Raw genomic sequence first — 23,758 nt, 5'->3', positions numbered from 1 at the left:
ACTGCTTTTGATGCCTGAAGTAGGCAGATCTGATAAAGGGCAGGTATTTTGAAGATTAAGGCCAATCAAAAGTTATGGGAAGTCTAAGAAAATGTTTATCTTGCTTGTAATTACAGACAGATCCGTTTCTGAAGGGTGTCGTGGTCTGTCTTGTCCAAATCTGATGTGTGTGTAACATTTCTTATATGTCTCTGATTCTGGCTCATGACAATTGAAATGAAAACTACTTGGGAAAGGAACAGCTTATAAAAGGGAGAACAGACAAAAGGTATTGCTTTTTATGGAGTATATAGTTGTCTTTTTTTTTCCTGGCATGTACTCTTAAATTTTTTATAGAAAGCAGGAGGAAAGTGAACGTAAGTGATAGGAAGAGTAAAGGGGACCATGGACTGTACAAATACTATAAATAATTCTGACTTTAATATTTGCCTACAATTGGTCATGTCTGGTAAGTAACCTTACAAATTTTCTGGCTGTTTTCCTTTCCCAGTGTTTTAGCTGAATTTCAGAGAGATGGGAAGAGGTTACATGCTGTCAGAGTTCTGGGCAAGCTGCGTGCTTGTGTAGGTGAAGGCAGAGGTAGAGCTCTTAAACAGTTTCTTCAAAAGATGTGTTGTTGCTGGTTGAACTTACTGGAAGTCACTGAACGCTTGTGTTTTTTGTAGCAAACTTGATGATCTTAACGCTTGTGCAGAGCTGCCTAAGTTCTAGTACAACTCCTGTGCTTCCTTTCCTTGTAAAGATCGGTTTAGAGGGAGAGCCTGTGCGCTTTGCAGGTCTTCAAAAATTACAGGCACCCATTCCTGCTACCAGAATCATTTTTTCCTTTTAAGTCAACAGGTGCAATGTTGTTTGCAGTCATAATGATCAACTGTTGTCTCTATCTGACAGCTGTTTTGTTGCTGGGTGAAGTAACTCTGGCTGGAATTTTGTGTGCAGCAAGTTGTGATTTTAATTACGCTTCTTGCTGTTAGTTTGGAAGAAAATGAGATTTCTATGACGCCTAAAATGAAAGGGACATTATTGCTGGCAGTGCTTCTGGCTGTCAAGTTGAAAGCATGCAGGTTAGGTGTAAAATTGGAGAGCTTGGTAGTACCAGGAGATATAGTGTTTGTTCTGTAGGGTAAGTAAATAATTTAATTGAAATGCTACTCCTTTAAAGCACTACAACAACAAATGCAGAGTACAGCAAGCAACGCTGTGAGCTAAAAGAGCTTACGAATGAGTTCTGATCTCAGACCCAAGGAACGAGATCCTTTACTATGTAACCGTCAACAGAAGCGTTGGGGCAGAGATGTGTGATAAGCATATTACAATCTCCTGTCTTGTTTGCTCAATGCTAATTCCACAATGTTTGGTGATTTGCAGAAAACACAGTTTGAAATTCCTATTGAAAGAAAATTGCAGACAGAAGTAAGTTCTGGACTGAATAAAATAACTTACACAAACCTCAATTGCCAGCTTTTAAAGTGACTTTTGGTGCTTTTGGAACAACTCTTCAACTTCAAGGGGATTTGCAGCATTATTACTTTTTTGTCTACTTTTTAAAAAAAACGTAAATTTTGAACAAGGCAACTTCTGTTTCAAACTGTTCCAGTGAAGCCTCTTGTGACTTTATTGGGAGCGTTCAGATTTGTCTAGCTGGGTACATGCTTATGTACTTTGCATCTGAATTTTGTCACAGAAATTACCATGTTGTAGCTGTGAAAACCCTTGGAAAAATTAGTTGAATTTTTGTTCATTACAGCTAAACCAGTGGTTGTGCACTGATAAGGAAATACATGCAAGTAATGTAATTCAAGTCGGCCATAGGAAACCGCTGTTACAGAATACTGCTTAATGGGTCCCTCCATGAGCTTTTTTTGAATACTGCATGTGAAGTTGTGACTATACTGAGAACAGGAAAAATGCTTTTCTTTTTGTCTGTAGTGTGGTTACGAAAATATTAATGACCTCTTTGATATAGGCCTGTGTTAGTAAGCGGAGGAGTTCTCATTTGTATTTCAGACAAATTCCTCGTGCTGTCTGCAGCTTTCTAGAGTGATGCTTGCATGTCTCACTAGGAAAGTGGAAAATACTCTTTCTGCAGTGTGCACTATCCAGTTTCTTTAGTCTGAGTAAAATTGGCATTAATCATGATACCTACCTGCCAAGGATCAGGCAGGAGGAAAAATATTTATCCTGCTTTCACTAATTGTTATGTAGAAAGCACAATAAAACTGCAGGTCATGAAGTCTCGTTGTTACTTGCTTTTAGTTCATCAGCTCAACTGTCTGAGTGAGTTTTTCATTGACAGACAGTGAATGACTGACACGATGCAGGAAGACTTCCTCTAACCCAGTGAAACTTCCTAAATTAGTGAGTGGTCAGTTATCAGTAGGAGTTGATTGATATTTTTCATATATCATTATTGGTAATTAATTGATTTCAGATGGGTTCGTTGTGATGCAGGGTCATGCTTTGGTCCTGCATCATTCCACATCTGTATTCCCTGTTTCAGAGTCCGTCAGGTGTTTCTGTAATGACTTTTGTGTGTGTATTTCCTGTCCCAAGCTTTAATGATTGTTAATGTTTGAATTACACAATGCAGTGACACTTTGCCTCCAAGTAACTTCCTTTTTCCAAACAAGCGCAATTCAGTGCAGCTGTTTTTTCCATAAGAACTGTGTTCTGGTCAAGTAATACCCTTCCTTGTGGAGGTGGTAGTTCAAATCAGAATAGACAGCAAATCATACAGCATCTTTCTGGGTGATTTTTCAGCTCTTGCACAGATGCACAGTATCCTTTTGATGATTATACTGTTCAGCCTGCTCTGAGGGAGGAGTGTTCCATGGGCTGGGCTAGCACAAGATCAGAAGAAAGGTGTTGTGTTTTTTTGTTTTGAAAAACACTTTCTGTGGTAACGCTAATTTAGTAAAATTCAGATGGAAAAGAACTATTGATCAAGACTAAACACAATTATTAATTCAAAGTCCAGAACTGTTTGAACTATGACTGAGTAGAATCATAGTATCTTTAAGGTTGGAAAAGACCTTCAAGATCATATTGACTCTGCTGTTTAAGTGATGCTATGTGCCCCACACATGTTGTGAAGGTAAAACGTATAAACAGTTTACTGGTGCCAAATGGACACTAGACTGTGGTGTCAGTAGCTCTGTTGAGAAGTTACTTATGCCAAGTAAACCCTAATTGGGATTACTCACAGTATGAAGTAGTTTTACTACCGGAGAAGGAGGATTTGATTCTTCTGCTGAGAACAATAGTACTCAGTGTTGCTAACCCCAAATCAAGACTAAAACCTCGTCTCGTTGCTTCTTTCTGCAGGCATGTTCAGTCCCATTGTCAAGACAAAATTAAACATTGTAAAATCATAGCCTCCCTGAGGGTTTTGCCCAAATGCAGAGAACAAGAAGTAATCTAAGCAACTTTTCTAGTACTTTCTTACAGCGCACTGTGAACAAAGTGCTATAATTTTACACTAGTGTCATCCTCAGCATTTCTATTTCTGTACTTTCCTTTAATGTTCTAGGGGATTTATAACTGCAACGCAAATTCCCCTTGGGCTGAAACCTGGCACAGAAGCTCTCATTATGAGCTAACCTTGTTTTGTAGAATTAAAAGCAAAGCATCCATCAAAAGGCTCTCTTAAACCAACAGGAAAGTGGAAAAAAAATCTGTTTATGGTTGCAGATCAATTTTTCTCTTCTCTACAGGAAAAATCCCTGGCCAACTTTGGAAACCTATAAGGTGTGGATGTGCAGTCAATAATGATGGCTGATGCACTGGAATGTTTCTGTTGCAGTTAGAAAAAATAAATGGAAGCCTTAATTCTGCAATATACTGAAAGTTCATTGCTGAAGTAAAACCTGCAGCTGTAACGAATACCTGCCTGCAAAAGGTGTAGTGATGAATTTCAAAGCTTGTTTCTACTGTTTGAAGTGATTATCAGCGCTAGTATAGAGGGGGGAGGTAGGTTAGTTACATGTTTCAGCTGAAATGAAGTACCTGTGGACAATCAGCTCCTTGGAAAAGAGAGGCATCGTGTTGAACTACCTATATGGTGTCTTTCTAGTTTTAGAAAAGGATTTTAAACAAAAAGCTAGTTTTGTTTCCTTGTGAACTGAGGCTTTGTGTAATTCAGTAGAAGCAGAAAGGATGCTCTGAAGTTGCTTTCAAATATGGAAGATGGCATAATTTATTTTGATTAAACGTGAAATATCAAAGATAAGTTCTGGGGAGCTTCATTACAGTGGTTGGATGAAGGAGAGACCCTGAATTAACACTGTCATTAATAACGTCGTTGTAGAAAAGCCTAATGAAGCTCAGCTGTTATGTTGCTGGATCTGACAAGTCTTTTGTCATCTGCACACGTTCAGCCTAATCATAACATGTACCATCTCCTATTTATAAGAAACAAACCTGGGATGAGAGGAGCTGTTTTGTTTATGGTTTTAGAAATAAGGAAAGCATGCAATGTGGAGGAAACCAATTATTGTTAGTCCTGTGGGCATGCAGTAAGCATTCTTAACATAATGCAAAAATGGTCGATGCTTTCACTCAGGTACTTTAAAAGTATCATTTTAAATTCTCAAAGCACAAACTGTCCTGTGATTAGGGATTACTTTGCTTGTTTTTATCCCACAGATCCACTAAGTTTTTTTTAACTCTAAAGAGGTTCATTTATCCTTTGTTATCAGTTGAGATATATTGTGCTACATTAAAAAAAAAAAAAAAAAAAAAAGCTGTTGGATGTGTACTGAGAGAGCTTGCAAGTGAAATCACATGTGGAGCAGTGAAGCCTGCACTGCCATTAATTTTCTTCTGGTAAATTGCTTTATTGGAATTGTGCCTACACAGAATACCAGATCTGCACATCAGTGTTGGGCACGAATGAGGACATGTGATTTAGGCTGGCAGTTGTAGATTGGCGTAGAACGAAGCAGGAGGTATGACCTTGTGGGCTGTTAAGGAAAGGCTTTGCTAGGAAGAAGTCTGTTCTGAATAGTGAGAGAAGTGATGTTTTAGGCTTAAGGGCAGAGTGGGAATAAATACGAAGATGAATGTAAGAAAGAAAAAAATGGTGTAAAGTGTTCAGCAACAAGAATGGAAATAAGAAGATCTAGGTCATGAAATAAATACATTGTTCACTTGAAAATGCACAGAGAAAGTAGCAGCTGGAGTTTGGCCAGCAGTCTTGAATAAGAGGTAGTCTAAGAACTGAAATACTAACCTGCTGGTGAAGCCATGGTTATGGGCTTTCAATTTCCCCAGCTTCTGTTCTGCCAGCTGAAAGTGATTCCCAATAGATTTCTGTATAATGGGGAAAAGTATTAGACTATTTGTGCATGTTGTGTGGTGTGAGGGGGGGGGGTGTTTTTGTTTTTGCCGTGTCTGTTTTTGTGTAGGATTTATTTAGAAAACCCTAGGATTTTTCTAGGAATTGAGTATGAATGGCAAGCATGGCCAGAATCATAAGATATGTGCCTCTCCTTGTTTGGGAACAGCAGTAAATTGTCTTCTTACTAGTCATAAACTGAAGGAAACTTGAAGATATTTACCCCAAACCTCATAAAATTTCAGTAATAAAAAATAATCTATCCAGTGAAAAATGATTTTTTCCCCTTACCTTTGTTTGGCCTTAGTTTTTCTTGGTTACTCAGTAGCTTGATCCTGGCTCAGTGAACGGTCAGTTGACAGTCTCCAGTCTAAGATTACATGCCATAATTAGTGTAAACTAGAAAAATAGAATCCAAAAGGCCTAAAAGCATACTTGGGGAGGTTGCTGGGTTTTTCCTCATTGTTTGAAGATTGTCTGTAGGGACTTTTTGGAAAGCTAAGCAATTTCAATCACTGACTTACCCGTTTGGGCATTTGCATTGACCGTCCTGTGTCAGTGTTGACTTAAATGCAAAATAGACCAATAATGATCCTCTGGTGTTGGAGTTGCTCTTGAAGTACTTGTGGTGGTTGTTTTTTCTGAGTTCTTAATATACTACTGAGAATGAGATAGCATAGGCTGTGTGATTGTGCTGAAATCGTTTGTTAATACAAACATGATGATAAATGCATGTCTCAGATCCCGTGTCACCAACATAGCTCAGTACCTTGTGGAAAATATCCACCCTCACTGGGTAGGAACCTTCTTCCTTTCTGTCATCACATGGGCTTACTGCAGGACTTGTGAAATATAAAGTCTTTTATGCTACATTTTTCGGTATATTTACAGTGAAATCATGGTCAGATTTATGCTCAAGTATTGTATCCCAGGGAAAAGCGTGAGGTATAATCTGAAATGCTGGTGATTACACTCCAGTTTGTGGCACTTATTTAGTTCAATACTGGCAATCGTCTCGATCCATAAATACATAGCCTTCTCTGGAACACAGAATAAGACAGCAAAATGAGGTTCTTTTCAATTGCATGTTCCTAGGCTCTGTGCCATAACCTATTCCTGTAATAATACATGTTTAAATCTGTGTGTCTCCAATGGGTCTAGTGAGGAATGGAACCACATTCTCGATTTAAAAGGCTATACAAGCCCTGTATAATGAAAAGAATATCGTACAGTTAATAACCTACTGACATTTCTGAGCGGTTAATGCATCTTCCTGCTTCCTAGATGCTTCCAGAATAGAATAGTTCAGTTGGAAGGGACCTAGAAAGATCAAGTCCAGCTGCCTGACTGCTTCAGGGCTAACTGAAAGGTAAAGCGTATTTTTAAGGGCATCATTCAGCTAGGGGGGAACTTCAAAGTAAAAGCAACATCTGAATGTATTCTGCTGTGGGTGGAGCTCAAGAGGGTTATTAGAGAATTGCTGGACACTAGCATGGCTACTTAGCTGCAGCCCATTAACTTACATGGTTGTATGCTTCCCTTTGAGATCTGTCAAATTTTCTTAAGAATGAAAAAACAGACCTCATTGATGCCCCATTCTTGAAATAAAAACAAAAAGATCAACAATTTTACCTATCACTCAGTCACAGATCTTCTTACAAGACAATTTCCTAGAATTTTTGGTTGCCATAGATTACCACGCTGCCAGAACTGTGGGTTCTTGTATTAGTGATTATATTGCCAAACTTGCAGCAGACCTGGTGAACTGAATTCGGCAGATATAACTAAAAAAAAAAGCAATGGACATGCTAATCTAATATACAAAGCCATTGTAAAGAGCTTCTATAATCTTTTTAATCACATCTGTCAACATTTGAACCTTAAGTATTACCTCTAGATATGGATTCTACTAAAACCTAGCATCTCATCTACTGTTGACTGTTTTACATTTTAATTACTTAGTGAAATTCAGTACTAAGACTGAACTTATTCTGTGGTCTCAGTGATTAAACTGATATACTGATGTCTGATAAACACAAGTGTTTGAGACTGCTTCTCCTAGAAGCTGCCTATATAGAGAGATTAGTGGCAAGATATTTATGTGATTAAAATATCAATGAGATATGAATTTTGCTTATTCTTTAAAAAAAATATTTCCAACTTCATTTGGGAAGTAAGATTTAAGGTTTCTTGCAGGCAGTGTTTTATTTTTTAAAATATTAAATCCTGAAATAAATGCAAATTATTTCTTTGTTGGAACAATTCTCAAAAAAAATACAAAACTACTTAATACTGTTCAAAATACTGTGTTGTGATGAATTCTTTTCGGTAGTGAAAACATTCTTTGCAAAAATTCTGTCTTCTGTTAGCTATTAAGAATGTTCTATAAAAGTAGTAATCTTGGGCAGCATATTTTTCTTCTGTGGGATTCAAGTAGCAAGTGCTAAAATTTTGAATTGGAAGGAAGTGCTAGCAAGCAGTATCTCAGCTATGGACTTTGTGGTGGTCTGTAGTGTTCTGATTTTTTTTTGCAGATGGATTTGTTAATACTAGTTTAGTATTAGGGCTAGTTTAGGGCTACAGCTGACCCTCAGCTAAGATAAAAATTTATTTCAGGATAAGAGTTGTCAATGATGACGGTTGTACTGGAGAGACATTTGGCTAGTGAACACTGACTACTTCATGTATTTCAAAAAAAAAAAAAAAAAAGAATGCCATGGCTCTCTACTGATAGCATTTTGCATCCTGGCATTTATGTAAACGACAGCAGATATAAACCAAGGGAGCTTCACTATCATAAATTGTTGTAAGGATAAACCACTAAGAGGGTTTGTCTAATGGTAGCAAAGTGAGATTATTGACTCCTCAGAAGAAGGTAATTCATCCACAGTGAATGTCTGCTGCTTTTTTTAAATCACTGGAAGTCGTATAATTAGTACAGACTTTGCCTTGCATGGAGGGTTCTTTAAATTTTTATTTTTATTTTTATTTTTTTTTAAACAAAATTATTGTTAAATAATTTTGGTCTTTGTGAGACTATTTCTAGTATAGGACTTCTTACAATTCTGATCCAGAATGTTTTCAATGCAAATACTGCTGCCTTGTTTACATCTTTCATGTGAAAATGAATGTTTTGGTGTACTAACATATCCTTGTATTCTCTCACGCTCAGTACCATTTAGGTAACAAAGAAAAGTATCGAGATATATTTATTGCCTGTGGTTGATGTAGAAACTTGCTCAAGTACATATTCTATATTCAATTTGTTCCTGTCCAGATTTTTTTTTTTACACTTTCTTAAAATGTAGATCACGTTCATCAGGTGAAGTGATGAGATGGCTAGACCTTGAAATTTGAAACTGATTCCTGGGTTTTGATTTTTTGATTAGACCATCTCAGTTAAGTTACTGCTTTCTCATCTGTGCTCTGTGGTAAATATCTCTTTTTCTTTTCTGTGAGAGCTGCTGTGAGGAATGAAAATGTTTGAACTCGTACCTTGTATTAGTATGTAGTGGGCTCTGATCAAAGCTGGTATTGGTATCAGTTGTTCTTAAATGTGGAGAAATACTGATTCAGTGTTTATGCCTTAGGTAAAGCTTCCACTATCATGAATGGCAAAAATCAAGGTTGCAGCAATGGTGCTGACACAATAGACTTGTGTTCTTGTAGACTTGTACCTGTTTTGTTTCCCTTCAGCTCAGTTTGGTGATGTGTATTTTCATGCCCATTTTTCTGAACAAAAGGAAAGGGAAATGGATGAAGGTGTAATGTAGTTGTTTAAAGGAAGAAATTAAAAAAAGTCTTTATTACATGCAAAGTTTGGAAACAGAAAGTATTCAATACTTAATGTTGAGTGAAACTTTATAGTCACAGGGTTTGAAAAATATAGAAATAGTGTAGACTGAATACTATGATCCCTTTTTTTCCCCCAGAGTTTGGATAGCAAAATCTTGCAAGCTGTTGATGTACCAGTGTTTAAGCTGGCTTCTGTAACCTTCCAGCTGCATATGTTAGTGTGCATTTTCAGATGGCTTGGACTACAAACTTATTCATGTATTCAATGCCCAAAAGCACTGTTTGAGTGCTATGTTTCAGATTTTACTTTTGACTGTACTAGCATTTGAAAAGAAAACAACTGATTCTTTTTTAAAAAAAAAGATTGATAGATATCACTACTGTTTCTTCTGCCATTACTTAAAAAAAAAAAAAAAAAAAAAAAAAGAGTGGGAGGGGGACACACCTTTTCTGTTTTTCTTTGATCCTGTGAAACTGCAAAAGCAACTATACCTCCAAGCTGCACAAGTCCTTACAATTTTGTGTGTGAAAAGTTAGTTCAGCAGCCTTAAATACAAATGAGTGCTCTCTAAGTCAACAAATCCGATAGGTCACATCTGTACACAAGCAACATTGCAGGCTTTTTGCAAGATCCTGGAGGCTGGTGAGTGAAATTGCAAAACTTTGGAGGGCAGTCTGGTAGTTTTCCAGTTGAGGTTTGTTCAGCGTGTTATATATGCAAGTACAAATGGAACTGATGGGAGAAAGCTACGTGATTAGCAGATCTGTTTGGTTTAGGAGACTGTAGACAAGTTTGTTTTGTCTTCCTCTGAAAAATGAGGTGTAATACCACTTATGTAACCCGTATCTTACCCTCTCCTGCATTCAACGGGGCATCAGCTTTTCATAATCTAGTGTTGGTAAGACGCAGATGAATCCTCTTAAATCGAAGATCATATTTTTTTCCTTGAAACTTCCAAAGGATGCAAATCTGCTGCTACCCTTTGTAAATGGGGATTTGAAATGGTAATTCTGTTATGTATATTAAACATAATTTAGAAATTGTTTCACCACTCGGTTCCTGGTTTAGTCCACTCAGACCCTCATACTTCTTCTTGCTAGCTTTACTAACTTGAGGAGTCTTTTTTTTTTTTTTTTTTTCCTTCTATAAGTAATTAGACTGCAAACATATCTACCAGCAGCTTTCTTCATCAGCTGAAGTGAGCTCCTTGTGTGCTTAATGTCTGGCATATTATCTAATCCTGTAATTATTTTTGTGGTTCCTTTCTGAACTTTCTCCAATTTACCTCCTCTTGTTGTTCTGTTCTACAGGGACCTAGCTTAGAAACACAGATGGTGGAAGATGAAACTGAGACAACAAGTGAAGAACTGCCCCCTCATCTGCGGGAAGAGCCTCCTGAAGGTACAGTGATGGCAGTCAGTGTAAACTCATTGCATTAAACTGGGGAAAGTGTTCAGGCCAAGGAAATCGTCTTTCTTGCTTGATTTGACTTTGAGCCTTTGCTTTTTTTTTTTTTCTTTTTTTTTTTTTTCTTGAGAGGCATAAGGCTTTGGCTTTCCTGAGAGCAGAGCCAGCCTCCCAACTGGAGGCTGGAGGTCTAGCCAGCCTCCAATCCTACTTTTGCATTCAAAGAAGGTTACACCTGCTATACTGCAGACATCGTTCTGCATTCTCTTTTAACAATATGGTTTCTGATTAAAATTGTCCTGCCTGATCATCCTGCCTGTAAGTTTAGGAATAAAAGGCCTCCTGTATTGTGGTATTTGTGATGTTTTGAGTGATCATTAGGGAAGACTTCCTAGTAGTCACCTATTCTTTCTCCTTACCTCACTGTGCAGCTTCTTGCTATTAATATTGTACCCAGCAGAGCCTTGTCAAAGGCATTTTAGTGATTTTGTTTCTTTCCACCATCTCTCTTGGAAGCCAGTTTAGCCATCTCACGAGGAGGCAATGAGAGGCTGTCAGTCAGTAGGAGGCTCAGAAATGCCAATTTTAATTAAAAAAAATCTTGTTTGCAGTGACATGTTCTGGATTTATAGAGAGAATGGATCTTTCCCACTGTGTAAGTGTTGCATACGTATATATGCAACAAAATAGGTGTCACTTTATTTTGAACTGAAGCTGCTAACATTGTAGCAATCGGTGTTTAGAGCTTTGTTTCCAGTTCAGTGACTTTTAAAACACAATCACTCATAATCATTCTGGACAGCTTAAACAACCCAGAGTGTGCTTAGGTTCTTATTAGCAACTCACTGTTAAAATATGACATGTCAATGGGAAACATAAATGTGTTTTGTATTTTCCCTTTAAGAGAAGAATCTGTTCTTGATATAGTATTTATACTGACAGCTATTCTTAAAGAGCATATAAGCCAAATAGATAGTTCTAGGTATTTTCTGCTCCATCCCTTCTTGTTGAGTGTTCTGTTACAGTTTTGCCATTAAGTTCTAATTTCTTGCTCTGCCATTTCATATACCCTTTGGCAATTGCGATACAGAGAGGTAAGTGAAAGGCAGGTCTCTCTTTGCAACTTTATAAAGCCAGAAGGAAATGCATGCAGAAGACGTTGTCATTAATATATATATGTGTGTGTGTGATATACTTACATGTAATTTATTACTATACATATATATCTGTGTATACAGAAGATATTTTCTTTCTTTCTAGGCAATGTCAGGTAAGCATGTAGTGAAAATGAATTTTTGAAGTAAGAATTCTGGTCAGTAGTCTGAGTTGGTTATTAAATGAGCCTAGAGACCAACTTTTGAAGTGTAAAACACAGGAGATCATCTTGTCTCATCAGTTTATCAGGAGTACACTTAGATTTTTGAACTATGCCTTTGAATTGTGTAATCTGAAGGTTTTTTTGAATGTGACTACGTGTTTTTGCAATTGAAAATGCTTGCTTATGTCTGCAATCTCACTGGTTTGAATAATGATGAAAAATGTCAGCATTAATATTCCAATTGTGTGATTTGTTGGGCAGTCTGGGAAAAAAGTATGTGTCCCAGATATGCCTGCTTTACTAGCATGAGGGGGGAAAACTGTAACAATTCAGCTGGTTTGGTTAGGCAGCAAGCAGTATGTTCTTTTAAAGTCTAAGCACAGCATCGACTGTTTTGAATGACAGTGATACCAAGACTAGCAAAATAGGAGGGATACTGAGAGCACAACTTGAATGAGAGACTTCTTGGGAGAGGAGGTAGGAGAATTGCTCCTGAAAGATAGCCATCGGGTTTATGCTGAAATTACAGCTAGCTGTAGTGGAGCTGAGTTACAGGAATGTTGCTTTGAAGCTGCTGTCTACCAGCATCACCAAACAGAATTACTCTGAAGTTCATACGGTTGCTGGAGTGATTACAAATACCCCATGACAGAAATGGATCTCTGAAGTTCTTTTAATAAGAAATGCCATTAAGCGCTATCATCTTGTTCTTCTACTGCTTTCTGGTTTCTTCTGATAGCCTTTTCCTAGTTAAATCAAATGCTTTGCAATAAATTAGCCATGTTGTCATGCCTGCTTTGCTCTTGTTTCTTGGGATCTATGAATTGGAGCCTATGCTGGCTTGCCTTCTGGTAATGAGCGCATAAGGGATGGAAAGCTCTCTAGAGCCGGTGTCCTTCCAGCACACTTCATTATTTCACCATATTGCATCACGGTAACTCTGGTTTCCAGCTTGCGCAGCGTATTTACTCTTCTCCTGAAAGGAGGGGAATTGGAGGCACTGTGCTGTGTAAATATTGCAATAAAATAAAAGGTTGTTCTTCAGGGATTGTCATGTTTCAGAGCGGTATTGCAGTACGGCCTTCTACAAATGAAGGGGCAATTTAACAAGTTCCTCGTGTCCATAAGTCTTGTGGATAAGCCTATGTAAGTGTGCAGCACACTTTGCTTTCTGGTGCTGTGTGCCAGGCAGCCTGTCGGTATTTGAGACAAAGTTCTGTGGCGTAAAAAGTAAACCAACCAGGGAATCCCCCAAAAGGTGACCGAGTTAAAGTTAATAGTTCTGTGTGTGAAATCCACTTAGTTTATCTGCTGCCAGAATTAACTGCTTTAATGAAGTCAGAATACAGGAGACAAAACCGCATCTGATGCAGGGTCAGATGAAGCGGTGTTGGATGCCACAAGGGCTGCCTCTCCCCTCAGGAAGGCGCCGCCGTGCCCTGCCCTGTGCTGAAGCGGGGCCGGGCCGGGCCTGGCGGCCCCGCGCCCCGTCAGGGCCCGAGCGCGGGCCGCTCCCCGCGGCGGCCACCTGAGGGCGCTGCGCGCTCGGCGCTGCCGTGGCCGCCAGCGGCTCGGCCGGCTCCGGCTCTGCGAAGGGCCCTGTCGGGAGCTGTGGCTGTGTGAAACCACGCTTGGGGTGCCTCTTGGGTGCATCCGAGTGAGCGAGGGAAAGTGTTTAAAACCATTAGCTTCTTCCCGTTAAGCTGCTTGTGGAAATCTACAAAGAGAGCTTTCCACACGTGCACCTCAGGAAGACTGTTTATCCCCTAGTGATACTTTTACCTCTTGTGTTTTACGATCCATCTATTCAGTTCGCATTTTTATGTTTTCCCCCTTTAATCCTGTTAACATTTCTTGTTTGTTTTCGTTGAAAGGCGAGCACGAGGCTGCGGTAGCAATTAGCTTCTGGAGCGCTGCTGAGGTCCGTGTGCTGAACGCCTCACAGAGCCGGTGCCATGCACAGCAGAGCTGCAGGGCAGCAGCCTCTGGAGAGGAGCGAGTCTGCTTTAAGTTGCACGAAGCACCTTTGCCTTTGTGCACTGGTCTGTCTTACTGATGTTTGAACACTGAGATACTTTCAAGTAGACTCGATGGCATCTTGAGTGTTTGCTGTTGAATGCCGGCCTGATTGTCATGAGAGAACTCGATTTTGTTACAGATACAGCACGGTGCGGCTGTACCTAAGATTATTTATCTGCTGTTTCAGAGTTCTGTTGCTGACCATTTAATACAGCGCACTGTTAACTGTGATGGTTCTTGGTTATAGACATACTGAGTCCAGGGAAGGACCACTGGATGGAGCCAGGCTCTTTTTGGTGTTGCCCAGTGCCAGGACAAGGGGCAGTGGGCACAAACTGGAGCTCAGGAGGTTCTGTCTGAACACTGGGGAGCACTCCTGTGCCGTGTGGGTGATGGAGCCCTGGCACAGGTTGCATGTGGAGTCTCCCTCCTTGAGATCTTCAAAATCTGCTGGGATGTGGTCCTGGGCAACCTGTTCCAGGTGGCCCTGTTTGCACAGGGAGCTGGACCAGGCGGCCTCTGCAGCTCCCTGCCAGCCTCAGCTGTTCTGCTTTTCTGTGATTTTTGTGGTTTTCCACCTTGTATCTGCTATTTCTTTGTATTTATGCTGTGTCTTTCTGAAGTCCTTGTGTACATCATCTGTTACACCAATTCTTAAGAGAAAAGTAGCTTTACTCTGTGAAACAGCAACTGTTATGCATTTCAGGAATGCATCCTCAGCGTATTCTGTGGTATGGCTATTCCTTTTGGCCCTATATTGCTCATTAGCATCCAGTATACTAAAGCTTAGTGCAAAGGGGTACCGTCAAGTTGAAAAGTGGTGTCACTGCTTAACAGCAGTACCCCCTCTTGGGAGATTAAAGACCAATTGTTCTTCCCGTGTCTTTATGTATTAAACATCAGAATTTTATCAGCCAACATACTATGATCAGTCTGTCAATGAGCATGAGTCTTGTGGCTGAGCTGGACGTGCTATCCCTTCTGCGGTCTTCAGACCTAGTGGAGATGGTTTTTCTTTGTTGCAGACAGATTGGGCCTTATGGAGTAAAACTTTATTAAAAGCAATGGGTCTTAGCAGCTCTGCAGTAGTATATAACAAATCTTGGGGAATTTACTTTCCAAATAACTCTGGTGTTCCTAATTCAAATTTTTACATTCTCTGTGGGTAGAGAGCACACATGGATAGTTACTGTAAATCAGATGATTTGCACCAATTTAGTACATAGTATCTTGTGTGAACCCTATAATCTGTCTCTGTGGAGGCATATAGCTTTTTTCTGCTGTTTTATGTCTTCTGCAGGATAGAAGTGTATTGCATGCTTCTGTGAGAAGCTTTAGGACTTCTTATCCACAGTTTGGGAATCTCTGATCCAAGGTATCTGTCTGGGAGCTTTGTGGATCACTCATTCAGGATTGCCTTTGGATGCAAGTATTTTACCCAGATGTTTTATCTGTGCAGATCTAACTCAAATAGAGTAGTGTTTCAATTCCAGTACCACTATGTGTTTGTAGTTTCTGAAACTAATTAGGTTTCTCTTCATGCTGGGGTGATGTTGGGTCACTCTCTTATGAGAACACATCAATTTTTTTTTTTGAAGCTATCAGTGAGCAGAAGAATATGCCTGTTTAGGCATCTCACATGAGATGTGAGACATTCAGTTTACATCCACGCTATAGGTGTCTAACTTTGTTGAAATGCTATAAGCAAATGATTTTTTTTCATGAATGGGTGGTGCTTTCCAACTAGTTTTAATTATTCTTGACAGAGAACAGTCTCCATCAGTGATGAAATGTTATTGTTGGGCCAACCTCATTAAGTGCCACGCCAAGATTTAAATGCTGCAAACGTGAGCTTTATCGTGTTCTGTATCTTCATTTTGCAAGTGTTTCCTATATTTGTCTCTAAACTGACTTTGTGCTAAATAAATACAAAGAAATCACCTTAGAAAATGGCACTGTCGTAGCGATTCCATTTCCAGTAAGTGTTAAGCTCTGTACTGAAAAATGTTGCTTTTTTTTCTGGTATAAAGGAACTTCATTTAAGTTGCCTGTGGTACGCGTGTACATAGTGGATTACACTGCATGTGCATACACAGTCCACCAGACTAATATCTTCAAGAAATTCTCTGTAGCTGTGCTATTTGCTAAGCCCTCCTCTGCTTTCCCAGGTCAAATCAGTGTGCTTCAGTGTGCTATCTACTGAAGTCCAACAGTGAAATCCTTTTACAGAGGAGCTCTTTAAACGATCTGCTTTTTTTGTCTGATGGCCAGTTGGCAACATTTTCAGCCTGGATTCGCCTCTGCAGTTCTGTGGTCTTACAACTAAAGCAAAAGGCTGGGAACTGGGACAACTGTAATCTATTCCTAGTCTTACTATTGACTTACTCCGTGGCACTGGTCATGTAGTTTAGTCTTCCTTGAAATGTGGTATTTTGTTATGTATGGAACAGAAATGGCTGTTCTTATTTATAAACGAGGACGGTTAAAAACACACATTGTAACATTTTAGGCTTTTAGGTACTTGAAAAATAATACAGAAAACGTGATTGCAGTGTATAAATAATGTAAAACTTTGCTTGATATGTAACTTGTCAGGCTTTTTTGCATCCACAAAAAGGTGATTGGCCTTGTCAGATAACTTCATATAGAAAGACAGGTTTCTTAAAAAGCAGAGAAAGACATTAGCAGTGAGGCTGTCTGTTCTTTGTAGCTGGGACTTTATGTACCTGGCATGTCTTCTCATCTGTAAAAACATTTCCTGAGCTACTTCTGTAAATGGCCCGAGGCTGAAGAGCAACATTTCAATATCATCTGTCTCTTCTTAAGGCACAGATTCTGTGCAGCCATACTCTTTTGTTGGCCAAAACAGTTCTTGCCTTTGCAAAAATAAATGACCGGGAGTGTCAGCTCAGTCTTCTACTCAAAGTCTACCTTAATATTTCTAGTAGAGTTGTAAAGCACATTGGCATGAAACCAAATGCTAATCCTATGTTTCTGTTTAATTTATTGCTATCATTATTTTAGTGAAAGCTGAGGTTCTTCTTTGTTTAAATTCTCCAGTGGCTTCCTCATGCTTTATTTAATTTTGTTCTCTGGGGGAAATCAGCAGTCTGAAATTGGAAAAAATGCTCAGGCAGTGTGTACCACTTTTTTCCTCTCTTTCACGCCCCAGTCCTGCTGTATTACTGCTGCTGTATACCTGCTACTGACAGTGTGCATCTTCCCTTCAGCAGCTATATTACTTGGTCTCCTAGAAACAGCATGAAAGCTATTTAAATTGTTTTTATTCCACTTCTCCCTCTGCCCTTTTCTTTCCTCTTCACTATCTTTGTATGATATAATGAGATGTTACTTTGACAGCTCAGCATCCCTTTTCTCTAGCCTACTCCATGCCCTGCAAATCATTCTGTCACTAAGTGTTGTATGTGTGCACAGCATATGCTGTTAATGGCAGCATAAATAGCCTCCAAGTGCCTGGCGGATTCCAGAAGAAAGATTCTTGTAGCTTAAGTGTGGGAAACCTCTTATCAGTGGATCTTGCTAATACAATAATGTTACGAAGTGAGTCAATAACCATCTGGTTTTCCCTGAGGGTGTTTGCGCATAGGATAGGGATAACAACAGTTTTACCATTTGCCTTGGCATCATCCAAATGTAGACATTTCAGGGTGAAGGGCCAGTGGGAAGCCTCTGTCAGAAGATGCATTTTTATCAATTACTAGCAAATGTGTTTTATTCTAGTAATAGGGTTTTGAACTGCAGGAGTGTCAGAGCTCTGTTATGTGAGTGAAAGCAGTATACCTTACAACCCAGCTGAAGTGGCAGACATTTGTCACCATTTCTGTTATAATTAGAGACATATAAAGTTATGGATGCAGGAGAATGTTTTTACAATGTGTTTTTCATTTTGAAGACTAAGATGAGATACTCAGAAACGAGCCAATTGTTTTTAAATAAATCTTTTGGACTTGCAGCTCTCAGTCTTTCAGTTCTAAAGCTGAAAAAGTGATTCTTATTTGTTCCTAATGGAGTAAAAAAAAAAAAAAGATGCAAGTGAGTCTCTGTTTACTTATAGCTACAGTCTGAAATACTAAATAAGAATGAGCAATGCAGTAAATCCAGGTCAGAAGCTAAATTGAATCAGTATATCAGTGTGTTAGCAACGATGGTATCCTGAACTGCTAAACTATCAGAGGGTTATAAGCAGGCAATTAAATCATAAGGTTGGTATATGAGGCTGTTAATTCTGCCTCAAAACGGAGTGGAATGCTCACTTAACATTTCATAAGCATCTGCAGTCTCAACCTGGCTGCCTGTCTTGATTTCAGCTGTTTGTGAACAAGTTAAACCACTACTTTAACTGCTGGAATGATTGCACAGTTGCACCAGTCTGGCCTCTCCTGGGCCAATGGTTTTGTGATCCAAAACTAATCTTATTCTGAAGAGCAGAGCGCCTTTCAAGTTTATGAACTCAAACTGGAAACCCAAGGGCTTTTTGGTCAAATTTCTTGCCCTCTGGGATAATAGTCTTAAAATAAAACAAGAACTTCTTCAGCTACTTAAAAATTAGGTTGAACTCTAGTTTTTGTGCAGAGTAGTGTTGCATTAGTAAGTGTGTGCGTGTGTGTGAATTCTCTATCTTGATTTTCAGGTAACAGCAAAGACAAATGCACAATGCACTTGCCTTATTAGTGTGGAGGATTCTCAAGCCATTGTAATTACGGCTTTGGCATATTACAGGAGGACCTGTCCTCTTTCTATCCAGCTGACATGTTGCCTAGTAAGAAAGAATTTAGCTAATGCTAAATTTCATGTTTGCTTCTTTGCTATGCCCTCTCTGTTCCACTAATATATATTTTTTTCAATTTTGCCACAAAATATATAATATTCAGTAGGATATACTTACTGCAAAAAGTTTTAGGTGACTCTTATTTTTGGGTTATGTTATGAAAAAATAATGCTATTTTTCAGATCATATCCAGAAGGAAATGACATACGTTTTCTTCTCATAAAATATTAAATCAAATTTGCAGGTAATGGCAAAAATTTGGTCATGATATTTCTGTGACTTGTGAAAGGGTCTTAGGATCTGGGGTTTTTAGAAGAATGTCTTGGAAATCTCTTACTGTAGAGGCGAGGTTAATAGTTTGGAGCTATAACAAATTTTATTTTCTAGCACCAGAGACCTCATCTTTGGAACAAATGAGAGGCTTTCAAGAGGTAGGCAGGAGATGAAGAGTTCATACTGTAGGTGTGTGTGCCACTTAACTGAATACCTATTCATCCAATGTAGGACTCTAAGAAACTGGTAACATTGTTGAATTCTACTGTTTCCACCTTTCTGTAACTGAAACTTTATTCTAAAGGTAATAACCCTATGCAGAATTTTGAAGTCCCGGATTGTTGTTTGTGTCCTGTATAAACTGCTGCTGTCTTTTTTTTCCTTCCCCCCATACTTTTCTAGAGATTTGAGGAGGGGGTGGGAGGCATTCAAGGCTTTATTTTTTATTAGTTTGCTTTTTCCGTAAAAAAATTTCTTGTATTCCTAAAATACAAAGTTGGAATAATTTTAGGTAATTGTGTGAAGTTGTCCTCTTTGGTTAAGCCAAACATTTGTGTGTATCCAGTACTGGAAAGTGTGACTGTATGAAGTACCATGTACTTCTCTCTCACCCCTCCAAAAGCTAATGAACAAAACCCCCAGATTTAATAAAATGTTATTATGATATGGTAAACATGGGCCTCTGGGAAATGCAAACTGAAGCTGCAAGTTTGTTGAGTGTGGGCTGTATTTTATAGCTCGAGAATGTTAATGGTACTGTTATTGCAGTGTTTTATTCCTAGCATCTTGGGGGCTGTTTCTTTTTTTTTTTTTTCTTGCTTAAAATATTTGATTATTTAATCAGGGAAGTGGGTAAGTGCTTCCATTCCATGGATCTTGTATCTTTGTGCTGAGAGTGGGAAAAACACATTTACCAAGTTTGGATATTGGCTAAAAATCTTGCTTATGTTATGTAAAGAAATCTTGTTTCCTGTGAAATCTGCAGACGTTTAAAGTTTGTGATTAACTGAACCCAGCTGTAATTAAAACACGGTTTGGTCATTGGTTGAAGCTTAACGTGTTCCCACACAGCTTCTGCAAGAGCTGTTCCTATGTCTGGCCCTGGTGGCACGCTCCCAGCAGTGCCCACCTACCTAGCCACATGTTTTCAGTTCCTAGCCCAAAAGCAGCAGTGTGCCCAAAGCCAGGGATTGCCTCTTCCTGGAGGAAGTGTGGACATAGCCAGAATGAATTACCTTCTGTGTCATCCCCACAGATCATAGATGGAAGGATGTGTTGTCCACGTGAATAGAGCCTGTAGCATGCAGGTGAGCTTATACGGAATCTAAGGACAGGGTTTGAGACCACAATGTGCTCTCCTGGCAGTCTCAAATTTTAGGGAGGAAGAGAGAGGTGCAATGACAGGTATCACTGAAGATGTCTTTTGTGATAGCCTAGAGGAGTCATCTTTTGATGTCCATGTGCTACACTAAAGCTAGTAGAAGCAGCAATTAAGACAATGGGGAAAACAGCGGGATCTTGCCTTTCAAACTTCACTCCTCTTGGCTCTGAGCCAGGTATCATGAATATGACATGAGACACTTTGTTGATATTTGATTAACTGGGAGGCTTGTTCTTGTTTTGTGTGACACATTGCAAGTTAACCACCCGGCATGCTGACATGTGCTATTGAAAACAAACACTGAAATCGACGCTGGGAAGCAGGCTGCCAAACACACCGAGCAGGAGGCTGAAGAGCCTGCCCTTGGGGAACCGGCTGTGAAGGGCCTCGAGGAGTTTTCTGCGTCCCTGGCACCTACAGCTCTGGAGTTGGGCGCTGCATTCACCCCTGTTCATTTTCAGAAACATTTTCTTCAGCTGTCCCGTGCAGGTAAAACACTTCAGATGCAACTTGGGGATAGTGACTGGCACATGAGTTGTGCTCAGGCAGAACTTTCTGCAGGAATCAGCTGGTGTGTGCCGCGCATCCTTCAAGCCGCTGCTGGCACCTTTCCTGCTCGCGGAGCCCCTGGGTGGGAGAGCTCTCCAGCAGTGGGATTTTCCATTCTCCCACTTCTTTGCGGCTGAGTTATTGCTGCAGGCAGCCCAGTAGAGGGCTGCCAAGGGCTGGGACAGGCACTGGTTAGCGAACCGAGGTCTTGCTTAAGCCGGTGCTGACAGATGTGATTAGAGTAATGGAGTGGCTTTTTTTTTTTTTTTTTTTTTTACATCACGCTTGCTTTTTCTGTGAGTTTAAGTTCCATGACATCAAGAATGTGTCAGGGCTTTCCTATTTTATGAGTAATGAATTTCAGGAACAAAACTTGAAGACTTAGCAAAGCTGCTTTTCCCTCTAATTCCCTTCTCATTCTCCTTTATATTCCAAATTTTTTGATGCCCTCTGTCTTAATGGAGATCTCGGTGTGGAAACCATCCCAGATTTCCCAGTCAGCAATAGAATATCTTTAAAGGAGGTGTTATCCAGACAAGGGATTAGGTTTAAGGGTACTAAATACTGAAAGGAGTAAAAATTGTAGCACAATGCACAATAGCTGTTGAGATCTTTGCAGCCCTTAGCTGTATTTTCAGACCAGCTTCAGAGCGTAACAGGAAACCTCCTGCTGATTCAGTGGGCACTTTCAATTCCACTTAAAGCGAAATGTGCCCTCTGACCTGTTTTCAGACAGCTGTGCAAAGCCTGTGAAAACACTCGAGTTGTCTTGTCTGGAATTGCAGATCTACATCGCCTGGTGCAGCCAGGAGGTGGGTGGCCTCAGGGGACCCCCGTGTGCTGCCTGTGAGAATCTGTTAGGATTTTGGGGAGGGGGGAAGCAGGCCTTATGTAAGATGCCTTGTCCTTCTTGAAAGCAGTTAGCTGCTTTTTCTTTTCCTTTGAGGCAGGTGCAAGGGGAAAAATAAATCTTTAAATGTACCTGCTAGTTTCCAGGTTGAGATTTTAATCTTTTTGGTTTTTTTCAAGTATTTTTTTTTTCCATGGAAAGAAGCTGTATCCTGCAGATCGTGGAGTGTGACTGGGGTAAAGGGAAAAGAGCAGCAGCAAGTGAGCAGCTGGGAAGAAGAAGAATGGAGGGTGGGCACATTTTCATGCTGCTGCAATGAATTACAGCCAGAAAGAGAAATTAGTAGACTTAAAGTAAAATTAGTAAAGACCCATAAAATACAGAACAAGTAAGAGTTGTTTCCAAATCTTCATGACTTATCAGCAGTTCTTTTAGATGACCTGTTGAATTTACAGTACCTTCTGGCTAAGAAGTGTTTTTAGAGTAAAGTACAGGAAGTTGTTTGACCTGACTTTTTTTCTTCCTGCAACACAAAAAAAAAAAAAAACAAAAAACAAAAAAAAAAAAAAAAACACCAAAAAACAGGACATTAGATGGGGATATAAGGGTTCTGTGAGGACAGTTTGGGAGAGGGAAAAATTGACAGCCTCTCAGAATGATCTAATAGGAGTCCATTAGTAGTCATTGGTTTGATTTGAGATCATGAGAAAGCTTTTAGTTCAAAGAAGCCAACCATCCCCTGCCCTCAGTTTGTCTTGAACAAGCTATTGCTCTCAGATGGTGACCTGTGCTAAATTATATCTTTGCCACACTGGAAACCAGGTCTGTGAGTAACGAGTTGACAGGAAAACTATCTTCATCCCTACATGGAGTACCTGGGATATATGGGGGCAGTTATACCTGATGAATGGGGAAGGGTAGTCTTCATATTGCACAACAACTTTTAACTGCAGATTTAGTTTCTATTTTCAGAAATGATGGTCAGGTTTTTCCTTTCAGACTTGTAGACCTTCAGATACTGAAATCAATCTCCCATTGGACAATGAGGGTGTTGACACTCTTTAAAGGGGAGGGAGAGAGGGAAATGTTGCTCCATGTACTTTCCCATTTCCATCAGCAAGTTTGCTATTTGAACTTAAAGCTGTCTTTATTGTAATGCTGCAAGATACCCCACTTTGTCACAGAAAACAATGTGGTATTACAAAGTAAAGCAGTGAACACATACAAAGATGAGTGATTTTAGGGAAAGGAGGGAGGAAGCGCAGGAAGGGAAGAGGTAGGTAAACTGACTCTGGTCAAGACTTTGACAAGAATGTAATAATCTCAAATGAGGTTTGTTCCCAGCAGACGCTGAAGACATCCTGACCTTATTTAACTTTGATTTATTCATCATGGGAACAGATTTTTGTATCTTATATTCTGTGACTGATGGGCAGGAGTAATTTCTCTCTCAATACAGATGAGTGCCCTGTGGTAGACTCCATTTGCCACATTGACAGGAGCAGAGTGCCATCAGCCACAGAGTTAGCTGAAGAAATATTTTCCTTTTCAGTCTTGCAGTCTTAACGTGTGCGTGATGTGTGTGTAACAGTGTGGGGGGAAGGTTACTGAATTGTATGAAACCTGAGTCATGAATTCCCTCTACTGTCTGACATCTTCTCAAATCACAAGGAAAAGGGGGAACTGTGGCTTTGCCTCTTTTTCCTTTCTTTGAATTCTTTCAAGCGGGAGGAATATCCCTCCTTCCCCCTCAGTCCCACTCTCATATGCTGTTTTTGTACATGACACAATTTTATGGGTCTTTTACTTGCAGATGTGCACCTTTTATCTGCAATATCTTCAAGTGTTATCATACTCATATACTGCGTTTTTTGTACAACTGTCTTATTAAATGGATATCCTTGAGAGTAATAATGGCCAATCCTTTAGAAAGGACAGTTATAAGCACTTTTTGTTTCTTGTATACCGCAGACAGATCAGTTTTCATAGCTACCTTTTCCTCATGAATGGCACTGGGGCAAGAATAGGAGATACGGGAAGG

The 23,758-nt window shown here is 39.6% G+C and overlaps 1 protein-coding gene across 1 annotated transcript in view; it reads left to right on the top strand.

Annotated features, from left to right (window-relative positions):
- LOC309878339 (transmembrane protein 263-like) overlaps positions 1-23,758 on the top strand; it is a 191,966-nt gene that overhangs the window by 3,508 nt on the left and 164,700 nt on the right. Inside the window, exon 2 of the mRNA XM_082760682.1 lies at positions 10,442-10,532. Coding sequence (XP_082616808.1) covers positions 10,442-10,532 — 91 coding nt within the window. The remainder of the gene's footprint in view (positions 1-10,441; positions 10,533-23,758) is intronic.

Source organism: Aythya marila, assembly GCF_965140915.1.
Source record: "Aythya marila genome assembly, chromosome: 5".
NCBI classification, from domain to species: Eukaryota; Metazoa; Chordata; class Aves; order Anseriformes; family Anatidae; genus Aythya; species Aythya marila.
This window is presented reverse-complemented; position numbering and strand designations above follow the sequence as displayed.